Source organism: Oryzias melastigma, unplaced genomic scaffold, assembly GCF_002922805.2.
Source record: "Oryzias melastigma strain HK-1 unplaced genomic scaffold, ASM292280v2 sc00716, whole genome shotgun sequence".
NCBI lineage: Eukaryota > Metazoa > Chordata > Actinopteri > Beloniformes > Adrianichthyidae > Oryzias > Oryzias melastigma.
In genome coordinates this window covers 19,371-31,896 of record NW_023417304.1, presented here as the reverse complement: position 1 = coordinate 31,896, position 12,526 = coordinate 19,371, and the positions used below count along the sequence as shown (strand labels likewise).

Here is a 12,526-nt window from a genome sequence, read left to right as displayed (position 1 = left end):
CGTTTCTTCAGGTTTACATTCGTGGACGGGTCCGTCACAAACCGTTGTGTTTTCACAGAAACACTTCAACGCCTCATCTGAAAAATGAAAACAGGATATCAGCTTTTTCTGTAGATCAGAAATATTAGGAAGGAGAAACTTTGAGTTTTTCAAAGACGTCTTTTTGAGAAGGACTCACTCTGACTGACGAGCAGCAGAACCAAAACAGCCAGAATGACGGGCTTCATGTCGATGAACTCTGTCGTCTTTACAGAAAATCTGTCAAAATCACATAAAGAGAGAAAGGAAAACATTTATTTTAGAGTCTTATAAGCACCTCATGTTCAGTATTAAACAAATCTTACCTGAGAATTTTTGCTTCTGAGGTTTGAAAATTTCTGAGTGACATTCTGACTTGAAGCAGCTTTTATAGCGGCTCTGTTGCAAGAAAAAAAGAGAATTATTAACTATTAAAATGATCATCTGGCTCGTCTCACACTGATTTTACAAACACGGTTGTCGGGAATTCCCTCCCCCTCAACTCTACAGATGGGAAAATGCACATGTGTGTGCAGGCGTCATGTCTGCTTCTTGATTTCTCAAACAGCTTGATAGTCCACGACTAAATGCAGACAAATGTCAGAAACTGGTTATTAAATTAAATTGATTTTTATTTAGATCTAACTTTATTTAAACCAAACCCAAATGTTTAGAAAGAAAATACACTTTATTCATGTTTATGAGTTTGTTTAACCAATAATTTGTCAAATGCAGGTATTAAACATTTAAAATAATTGAATTATAACAGTTTTTATTATTTTACTTTTGACAGCAGCACATACGAATTCCTTTCAAAATAAAAGTACAACAGATTTACTTGAACTAAAAATGCAGGAATGCCACGTAAAACGTGCCTCTTTTCATCCTTATGGTCCATTTTCATCTTTTATCTCATTCTAATGTGAAATCTAAACATGAAAACACTGGAGTTAGAATCTAATATGTTTAAAAAGATTATGTGTAAATTGAGTTAACGTTTCCTCTGATCAGCAGCTAGATTATGTGCTTTTTAGGTTAATTTTAATAGTAAATAACTCTGACATTAAGTTAAACCTTTTACCATCATTTTGCTCTGTTATATGACATAAAATGTTGTAAACAACCAAAACTTGAAGTTCTGATCCACAGACTTCAGTGCACAAGATGGTCAGTAGGGGGCGATCAGATCACAGACAAATGAAGGAGCTTGACCATAGACATTTCTTTGTCTAAAATGACTCCCAAGTTTCTACGGTTGGATTTGACAGTCTGCCCAAGAGAACCCAAATGCTGCTAAATCTCTGGTATGTCATTATCAGGAACAATAACTAGTGTTTCTGTTTTCTCTGAGTTTAGCTGCAGAGAGTTTTTATGGAGCGATTGTTTTCTCTGCATCAGGCAGTTCATCAGAGAGTCCAGCTCGAGGATCTGAGAGAGTTTAAAAGAGCAATATAACTGGATATCATCAGCAAAGACGGAGATACTGTTAAACCCTTCCAATAGATTATAACAGAAACAGGAGAGACCCCAGAGCAGAGCCCTGGGGAACACCGCACAGTCAGTCTGCTGACTTAGACATGATGTGGTTAGCCATGAAACTCCAACCAGAGAAGTGAGAGGAAAACAGTGGAGAACTGACCCTGACAAACCAATCAGGTCCCTCAATCTTTCCAATGAGATCTGATAGTCAGCTGTGTCAAAGGCTGATGAAAGATCCAGTAAAACTAGAACAGTGTATCTACTGGAACCAGACCTCAATTCATTGACAGGTCTATTGCATATCGCGGTTTAGATCTCCAGCAGATGACTNTGTTGAACCAAAAGTTTTACTTTCTTTAAACATATTAACTCAAGTTTTGTATCAGGAGTATCCTTTTATCTGCACCTTTAACACACCTGTTGATCTTGCATTGATAGTTTTCATCGCTCAAATGTTCAACACATTCTTAGTCCCAAGTCGTCACATTCTGGCGTTTGGTTAAAGACCCTTCTACGTCACTTTTTGATGTTTTGGGTGCTCGCTGTTCGTAAAATCAAGGGTCCACAGCACTCGGGTCGTGGTACTGGATATGGTACCAGATACGCACTGGTCCTCAGGATGCAATACATTGCCGTACTGGACCAGTTCTGGTTCCTGGCTCAGTGGTTAGGGACCCGTGATGCAATAGGAACAGCCAGTGCATCAAAAAACGACGACTAGGGAAAGTTCCTTTTCAAAACCAAGACAAATCGTCTCTAAAACAGACAAGTTAAACCTAGAACAAAATGTTGTATTCATATTAATATTTTTAAGTATTACTTTGTGCACATCTTTCCTTTTCCTTTTGATATTCCTCTTATCCCATACCATCCTACGTACTTGAAAGAACTCCTTCACTTTCAGTTTTGCCTTAAAGCAGTAAACTGTTAGTCAGACCCACTATGTGCAGCAGCAGAGAAATCAGTATTTCTCTCTGTAAATTAGACCTTTGTTCTTTTTCTCAGTTCATTCCCTTGGAGCCACTTACCTTTCGGTGTCTCCTTCTGCACTGCTTGAAGCCCGGTCAGCCTGTTTCTTAGTTTTGGTTTCAGATGGCTGAGAAACCCCCCTCAGCTAGAAATGTGTGTCACAGAACAGCTCAGTCTATTTGTCTGAGTGTTCACACACACACACAGATGTGCTGACGCACACAACCACGTCTTACACAAAACCTTTTTGCTGTTAAACCACAGATTCTACAGTTTAAACTTTGGGTACACATTTGGTCATCATGAGTTAATTTTTAGCATACACACACAAACAAAATACTCACTAGTGATGGAGTGAAGAACACTGCCTGGTGAGTCAGCACTGCAGAGCGCACACAGAAAGTGAAACCTTGGATCAGTGTGTGTATTGCTTTAACAAAATGATGACATGACCGATCCAGGATGTGTCCTTTGGATGTGCTGTGACAAATTGTGTTTGCAAAATATAAAAAAACAAAACGTGCCACATAAAACGATCATCTCAAGCCCAAAGAAAACCAGTTTCAGTTCAAATGCTCAGCAAATGAAAGTTGGTTTTTAAAAGAATTCACAGAGACGGCAGAGAGAACGAGAGCGCATTGCAGAGTTTAAGAGAAACCATCTGGAGGGGTCCGTCACCATCAAGAAGTTCTGATCCGAAGACATGCACGAGGTGGTCAGTAGGGGGCGATCAGATCACAGACATATAAAGGAGCTTGACCATAAAAGGCTCTAAAAGTTAGCACTAACTACAATCTATGTATGTCATGATTTTACACAAAATGTTTTTTTGATTCCCTATGTCAAATACTTTGACCAATCTTTGCATATTTCTACACATTTTCTGTTTGGACTACCGCAAACCCAATGGTACCACAGATTTAGCATAATAATTGTGACACCAAAATAAGCTCCTACACAGCAAAGCAAACTACATTCAACTTATTTAGAAAATAATCGTACAATGACAGACAAATGTGTGTAAAATACATTTTTATTGTGGAATTCAAAGCAGTTTTAATGGACTTCAGAGCATCAGTTGCACAAGTCAGTCCTGCAGCAAGTGGAATATGCAACACCAGGTACATTCAGGTTGGAGCATGCGCTGGGTTCTGCACACCTCCTGAAGGATCTACCTGTAGAAGTCAAAGAAGAAGATAAACTGTCAATTTGTCTTCAGTTTTTTTCAAAAGAAAACTTTTTCTTTTAGTCTGACTCCAATCATCCTTTGGTCAATTGTAAAAGTGTTCCCAGTGATCTTTTAATGATAATTAATCATAAATCTAGAACATGGTTTCTGCAAACTGCAGGAGTTCATTAAATATTTGCCTCTAAGTTGTGGGCGGGGCTTTTGGTGCAGAGTAAGCCGGCCCTCATATCCCATCATCCCTCTGTTTTCACTCTCTCCTGCTAGCTTACAGCTCCTCTGATTTTCATGAAAGTGGATCTTTATGAAAGCCAAATCAATGGTAGACAAAAGAAGGTCAAAACTTACCGACTTGAAGAAGGGCCGTCGCAAGACAGACCGTTTCTTCAGGTTTACATTCGTGGACGGGTCCGTCACAAACCGTCGTGTTTTCACAGTAACACTTCAAAGCCTCATCTGAAAAATGAAAACAGGATATCAGCTTTTTCTTTAGATCAGAAATATTAGGAAGGAGAAACTTTTAGTTTTTCAAAGACGTCTTTTTGAGAAGGACTCACTCTGACTGACGAGCAGCAGAACCAAAACAGCCAGAATGACGGGCTTCATGTCGATGAACTCTGTCGTCTTTACAGAAAATCTGTCAAAATCACATAAAGAGAGAAAGGAAAACATTTATTTTAGAGTCTTATAAGCGCCTCATGTTCAGTATTAAACAAATCTTACCTGAGAATTTTTGCTTCTGAGGTTTGAAAATTTCTGAGTGACATTCTGACTTGAAGCAGCTTTTATAGCGGCTCTGTTGCAAGAAAAAAAGAGAATTATTAACTATTAAAATGATCATCTGGCTCGTCTCACACTGATTTTACAAACACGGTTGTCGGGAATTCCCTCCCCCTCAACTCTACAGATGGGAAAATGCACATGTGTGTGCAGGCGTCATGTCTGCTTCTTGATTTCTCAAACAGCTTGATAGTCCACGACTAAATGCAGACAAATGTCAGAAACTGGTTATTAAATTAGATTGATTTTTATTTACATCTAGTTTTATTGAAACCAAACCCAAATGTTTAGAAAAAAATACACTTTATTAATGTTTACAAGTTTGTTTAACCAATAATTTGTCAAATGGAGGTATTAAACATTTACAATAGTTGAATTATAACAGTTTTTATTATTTTACTTTTGACAGCAGCNGGTTATTAAATTAAATTGATTTTTATTTAGATCTAACTTTATTCAATTCAAACCCAAATGTTTAGAAAAAAATACACTTTATTCATGTTTATGAGTTTGTTTAACCAATAATTTGTCAAATGGATGTATTAAACATTTAAAATAATTGAATTATAACAGTTTTTATCATTTTTCTTTTGACAGCAGCACATACGAATTCCTTTCAAAATAAAACTACAACAGATTTACTTGAACTAAAAATGCAGGAATGCCACGTAAAACGTGCCTCTTTTCCTCCTTATGGTCCATTTTCATCTTTTATCTCATTCTAATCTAAACATAAAAACACTGGAGTTAGAATCTAATTTGTTTAAAAAGATTATGTGTAAATGGAGTTAACGTTTCCTCTGATCAGCAGCTAGATTATGTGCTTTTTAGGTTAATTTTAATAGTAAATAACTCTGACATTAAGTTAAACCTTTTACCATCATTTTGCTCTGTTATATGACATAAAATGTTGTAAACAACCAAAACTTGAAGTTCTGATCCACAGACTTCAGTGCACAAGATGGTCAGTAGGGGGCGATCAGATCACAGACAAATGAAGGAGCTTGACCATGGAGAGCTCTAAAAGTCAGCACTAATATTTTCTACTGAAAGTGGTGATCAGCCGGGAGCCAATGAAGAGCTTTGAGGATGAGAGAGATGCGATCTCTCCTTTTAGATCCTCACAGCAGAGTTTTAGATCAACTCCAGATGATACCTCCTTCTTAGTCTGACAGAAAAACACACGATTAGTAGTAAGTAACATATCGGTATTTTAAGAGCCCATGAGGCTGAATCTTATTGTTGGTTACACTTATTTTGTTTTTTCGTAAGAAAGTGAAAGTTAGTTGGCATATAATTTTCTAAATTCATGCCGCCAGTGTTGAGAGCTTCTTTCTTGGTTGCACGGACCGGAGAAAGTCCAGCTAGGAAATGCAGCGCTAATGCTAACTTTCAGTCTAGTGACGAAAACACTGGAGAGAGCAGATGTTGGGGAAGGAGCCGTAAACTTTTACCTTTTACTGCTATTATCATTGTGTTTTGAATCTTAACAGTTTGGTGGATGTATTTGATGTTATGATCCAAGTTCTTAAGTTTAAAACATGTTTAATGCATCAGCTGGAGCCTTATTCTCAAAGTACTAAGAAATCATCTATTTGAAGGTAAATTCTGAATGCAATTAAGATTATTTTACCATGTAGTTTATCCAAAAATAATAAAAGTTGTAGTTTTATTTTAAAATGTGGTAAAGTCTTTTTTCTTTCGTTTAGACCTTGAGGTGTTTTTAAAAGGGAAAGGGCTTTGGCTCCAATATTCTTCGCCTTTTTTGCTGTTTGGTTGGGGGTGGAAGAGGCCATTGAGAGCATGCAAACAGATGGATGATGGGAAATTAGCGCAGGCTCATGTCCCGCCAATAATCCCGCCCACAACTCAGAGGTAAATTTACAACGTTCTGTAGAAATGTCTTAGAAAAGTCTTTCGATTTTACCTAAAAATGTCATAAAACGTACCTGCTCGTCACAGTTCAGTTTCATCAGACAAACACATTATGTGCGATTATAACTTTTATTCCAACTGCTGCAGGTGAAAAACAAAGGTCACTGTGGTTCTAAAACAATTAAACCAACATGCACATGGAAATATACATAGATAGGTTTGAAAGTTACAACAAGACTGCACAAAAGTAAAAAACATTTCGTTTCATCAGTATTAGTTTTTTTTTATTATTATTATTTTTACAGTTCCAGGTCTAGAAATCACCTTTATTACATAGTGTTTCAAATTTTATACGTACGTCTTTAACATGGTGTAACTGTATTATAATTATAATTTAGCATTATTTCAATACAGCAAGTAGTTGTCTGAAAAAAAATAATGACAAAAGATGAGATATTCTCATCATGTTTAAGTATGTTTAAGTGTTTTTAAGATTTCATGGAAGAAGACATTTTGAACTGATTGAGAAAAGCCCTTCTACTGCCTCTAGTAGGAGGATGATAACCTAGAGGACAGAACCGATAAAGTTATTTACAGTTTGGATCAATAGGGGTCTGAGAAATATATGCATCCAATATGATATTAATAGTTATACAAGATTAATATGATATAAAGATTAATTATCAACAGATTTTGCATTTTTTTATTTTTAATCTTTTTTTTCTAATTTGCGCTTAGCTGTATGAGTACAGAGAGTTGTGACAGAGAGAAACGTATTTATGATTAAACGATAGCTATTTAACTAATCAGGAAGATGTTTTGTCTTTTTTTTTTAAATATATTTTTACTTGTCATGCAGGTGCTGAGCGATCAGATAAGAGCCGAGAGCCTCCTGTGTGTTACTTTACAACTTTGATCTTCTGACAAGGTCTATGTTTGTATAAACCCCCTTTGTATTTATGCTAAACTTTATTTATATTGATTATGTATGTATCATTATTTATTTAATTTTTTAGTCTTTTTTTTGTTCTGGTGATGGTCTCACCTCATGCTGTCCAAAGAAACACATATCAGTAATAATTCTCATCTCCGTCACTCAGATTTGCTTTTAGCTTTCTCTGGTTGGTATTCATATCCTCCATTATGCTTTTTAAGCCCTCAGAGGGCAGCAGGGCACTTCCTGTGATCTGGGTCAACACTGGGGTCAGTTCGTTCATCACCTTCATCGTGGTTTCCATCAGAATATGATTTCTGCTCTGTAGCTCAGCTGCATTCCCCACCCCAGACAGGAGCCCCAGATGGTGGACGGCTTTTCTAGTTTGACTCTGAATGTCTGCTACAGTTTCCCGTTCCACAGTCACGGCCTTCAGTTCTGCCTCCATCTCACTAATTCTGCTGCTGACCTCTTTGATTTCTGCCTGAGTTTTGGCGATTGATTCTTTGCAGTCAGACACATTTTGACTGTAGACCTTCACTTGGGAGTCACATTTCTCCACCTCCTGACGAGCTTTGTGGGCTGTGTTTAAGTCGGTTTGGCCAACACCAACCATGATTCCCCCTAGAAAACAGGGAAGGACATTTTAGCAAAAAACACTTTTTTAAAATTCAGCTCTGATTTCATTTTGAATTTACTTACCACTGATCCATCCGAAAAATGGTATGGCAAGAAGGCCAATCCCAACATCCCTAATTGTTTGTGCATAATTTTTGTTGCCCTCCAGTTTCTTCAATGTCTCCTCTGCAGAGTTCAGGTTTCTCTGCTCCGTCTCTCGAGCTTCACTGTAACTCTTTAAAGACGACTCATATGAGTCCAGGCACATTTTCAGATCTCCCAACTTAGCGTCTTGCTCCTTTTTCTTTTTCTCTAAATCACTTTGATCTGCAGTGAGACGCTCGGTCTCTTCATCTAGACGATGTAGCTCCACAGTGGCTATGTGCTCTGACTCTTTGAAGTGTTTCTCCATTTCCTGAATCGCTCGCCTGAAGCCATCAAAGATCGGACCTCCAGGAAAGACAGCGTCTGCATCTACATGGAGGAGCATCTCTGACAGGAGGCTGAGGGACCGCAGCCCATTCTCAAGAGGCTCTATGGAAGCCCGCAAGCCCATTAGATCCAGTCGCCCCATCCTCACAGATATGGTGGTGGGTCCAAACCTGGGAGGAGAACAAAAGGTTGTAGAATGATCGCTTGTGCCACGGTTATGATGCTACTCGTACGTCAGTGCCAAATCCAAGACAATGATTGGTCAAAGTTTAACTGGTTTAGGTTTAAAAGCCCGTTCATTGGATGGAGAGCACAAATGTGCATAGTGACACGTGGACGGGATCCTGTTTTCACTCTGGCCACATGTGGCACATTCAAGATCTGGGCTAAGCACCATCTATTGGTATTTACACCAAACACGCAGGGAAGGGCTTCTTCTTCCTCATTTTTTGCTACTCTATACCGCTGTGTGCCCGCCACCTACATCTTGGTGTCATATTAACACGAACCACAATTATTAGTTTCTCCTTTTACCAATAATGTTAGTTTTAGGTTGCAAGCAGGAATGATCCCGCCCACAACTCAGAGGTAAAATTCCAATGAACTACTGCCGCTCTGCAGAAACTATGTCCTAAAAAACAACAGCTTTTCTTAATTTAGGCTAAAAACAGCAAAATCATAATTAAAAGACGTCTGGAAATCCTTTAAATTAGATAATAAAAGGTGAAACGTTAAAAATCTTGATGACAAATGTTTACTTGTTGAACCAAAAGTTTTACTTTCTTTAAACATATTAACTCAAGTGTTGTATCAGGAGTATCCTTTTATCTGCACCTTTAACACACCTGTTGATCTTGCATTGATAGTTTTCATCGCTCAAATGTTCAACACATTCTTAGTCCCAAGTCGTCACATTCTGGCGTTTGGTTAAAGACCCTTCTACGTCACTTTTTGATGTTTTGGGTGCTCGCTGTTCGTAAAATCAAGGGTCCACAGCACTCGGGTCGTGGTACTGGATATGGTACCAGATACGCACTGGTCCTCAGGACGCAATACATTGCCGTACTGGACCAGTTCTGGTTCCTGGCTCAGTGGTTAGGGACCCGTGATGCAATATGAACAGCCAGTGCATCAAAAAACGACGACTAGGGAAAGTTCTTTTTCAAAACCAAGACAAATCGTCTCTAAAACAGACAAGTTAAACCTAGAACAAAATGTTGTATTCATATTGATATTTTTAAGTATTACTTTGTGCACATATTTCCTTTTCCTTTTGATATTCCTCTTATCCCATACCATCCTACGTACTTGAAAGAACTCCTTCACTTTCAGTTTCGCTTAAAGCTGATCTAGAGTTAAACTGTTAGTCAGACCCACTATGTGCAGCAGCAGAGAAATCAGAGCCACTTACCTTTCGGTGTCTCCTTCCTCTGCACAGCTTGAAGCCCGGTCAGCCTGTGTCATGATGTGCTCCTGATCCTCCTCTTGGTTTCAGATGGCTGAGAAACCCCCCTCAGCTAGAAATGTGTGTCACAGAACAGCTCAGTCTATTTGTCTGAGTGTTCACACACACACAGATGTGCTGGTGCACACAACCACGTCTTACACAAAACCTTTTTGTTGTTAAACCACAGATCCTACAGTTTAAACTTTGGGTACACATTTGGTCATCATGAGTTAATTTTTAGCATACACACACAAACAAAATACTCACTAGTGATGGAGTGAAGAACACTCCCTGGTGAGTCAGCACTGCAGAGCGCACACAGAAAGTGAAACCTTGGATCAGTGTGTGTATTGCTTTAACAAAATGATGACATGACCGATCCAGGATGTGTCCTTTGGATGTGCTGTGACAAATTGTGTTTGCAAAACATAAAAAAACAAAACATGTACCGCATAAAACAAATTTTATATTAAGAATCCCAAAAGTGGCACCAGAAATTATTCAGAAATCTTTGACCTATAAATGATTGAAATTTGATGTGGACTTTATGTGGTCTTTAATAGCATCAGCTTAAAAATAGTTTAAAAAAGTAACAGCTTCTTCTTATTAAGACAGGAAATCAGACTATTAGACTATTAATCTAGCCGTGTAGACGCAAAAGCATGACTTACAAGTTCTAAATATTCATATTCCTCAACTATTCCTTTATTTAAACAATTTTCATTGGAGCGGGTCTTCAAGGTGTCCATCTAGATTTGTCCACATTAATGCTTCCAGATATTTACTTGTGGACTGTTCATCAAGTAGGAAATCATACAGATGAATTATGGGTAATGTCCAAACTAAAACTTCAAGTTGCTTTCAAAGATTTTTCTTCATTGCATAATAATTGTGACATCAAAATAAGCTCCTACACAGCAAAGCAAACTACATTCAACTTATTCAGAAAATAATCGTACAATGACAGACAAATGTGTGTAAAATACATTTTTATTGTGGAATTCAAAGCAGTTTTAATGGACTTCAGAGCATCAGTTGCACAAGTCAGTCCTGCAGCAAGTGGAATATGCAACACCAGGTACATTCAGGTTGGAGCATGCGCTGGGTTCTGCACACCTCCTGAAGGATCTACCTGGAAAAGTCAAAGAAGAAGATAAACTGTCAATTTGTCTTCAGTTTTTTTCAAAACAAAACTTTTTCTTTTAGTCTGACTCCAATCATCCTTTGGTCAATTGNGTCCTGCAGCAAGTGGAATATGCAACACCAGGTACATTCAGGTTGAAGCATGCACTGGGTTCTGCACACCTCCTGAAGTATCTACCTGTAGAAGTCAAAGAAGAAGATAAACTGTCAATTTGTCTTCAGATTTTTTAAAAAGAAAACCTTTTCCTTTTAGTCTGACTCCAATCATCCTTTGGTCAATTGTAAACGTGTTCCCAGTGATCTTTTAATGATAATTAATCATAAATCTAGAACATGGTTTCTGCAAACTGCAGGAGTTCATGAAATATTTGCCTCTAAGTTGTGGGCGGGGCTTTTGGTGCAGAGTAAGCCGGCCCTCATATCCCATCATCCCTCTGTTTTCACTCTCTCCTGCTAGCTTACAGCTCCTCTGATTTTCATGAAAGTGGATCTTTATGAAAGCTAAATCAATGGTAGACAAAAGAAGGTCAAAACTTACCGACTTGAAGAAGGGCCGTCGCAAGACAGACCGTTTCTTCAGGTTTACATTCGTGGACGGGTCCGTCACAAACCGTCGTGTTTTCACAGTAACACTTCAAAGCCTCATCTGAAAAATGAAAACAGGATATCAGCTTTTTCTGTAGATCAGAAATATTAGGAAGGAGAAACTTTTAGTTTTTCAAAGACGTCTTTTTGAGAAGGACTCACTCTGACTGACGAGCAGCAGAACCAAAACAGCCAGAATGACGGGCTTCATGTCGATGAACTCTGTCGTCTTTACAGAAAATCTGTCAAAATCACATAAAGAGAGAAAGGAAAACATTTTTTTTAGAGTCTTATAAGCGCCTTATGTTCAGTATTAAACCAATCTTACCTGAGAATTTTTGCTTCAGAGGTTTGAAAATTTCTGAGTGACATTCTGACTTGAAGCAGCTTTTATAGCGGCTCTGTTGTAAGAAAAAAAGAGAATTATTAACTATTAAAATGATCATCTGGCTCGTCTCACACTGATTTTACAAACACGGTTGTCGGGAATTCCCTCCCCCTCAACTCTACAGATGGGAAAATGCACATGTGTGTGCAGGCGTCATGTCTGCTTCTTGATTTCTCAAACAGCTTGATAGTCCAAGACTAAATGCAGACAAATGTCAGAAACTGGTTATTAAATTAGATTGATTTTTATTTAGATCTAACTTTATTCAAACCAAACCCAAATGTTTAGAAAAAAATACACTTTATTCATTGTTATGAGTTTGTTTAACCAATAATATATCAAATGGAGGTATTAAACATTTAAAATAATAAAATTATAATAGTTTTTATTATTTTACTTTTGACAGCAGCACATACGAATTCTTTTCAAAATAAAAGTACAACAGATTTACTTGAACTAAAAATGCAGGAATGCCACGTAAAACGTGCCTCTTTTCCTCCTTATGGTCCATTTTCATCTTTTACCTCATTCTAATGTGAAACCTAAACATGAAATTGTTGGTGTAAAATCTAATTTGTTTAAAAAGATTATGTGTAAATGGAGTTAACGTTTCCTCTGATCAGACGCTAGATTATGTGCTTTTTAGGTTAATTTTAATAGTAAATAACTCTG

The 12,526-nt window shown here is 37.7% G+C and overlaps 1 protein-coding gene and 1 long non-coding RNA gene across 2 annotated transcripts; both read right to left on the bottom strand.

Annotated features, from left to right (window-relative positions):
* Positions 1-24: 24 nt before the first annotated feature.
* Positions 25-505, bottom strand: LOC112141199. The gene is made up of 3 exons (XR_002918331.2): positions 345-505; positions 179-258; positions 25-77 (listed from the first exon to the last, which is right to left on the bottom strand). It is a non-coding gene; the product is annotated as an uncharacterized LOC112141199 (long non-coding RNA).
* A 5,619-nt stretch (positions 506-6,124) lies between these two features.
* On the bottom strand, positions 6,125-8,545 carry LOC118598462. Its single transcript, XM_036211157.1, has 2 exons — positions 7,944-8,545; positions 6,125-7,865 (listed from the first exon to the last, which is right to left on the bottom strand). Exons 1-2 carry the CDS (start codon positions 8,431-8,433, stop codon positions 7,378-7,380), a joined length of 978 nt encoding a protein of 325 aa, XP_036067050.1. The 5' UTR covers positions 8,434-8,545; the 3' UTR covers positions 6,125-7,377.
* Between the last annotated feature and the right edge of the window lie 3,981 nt (positions 8,546-12,526).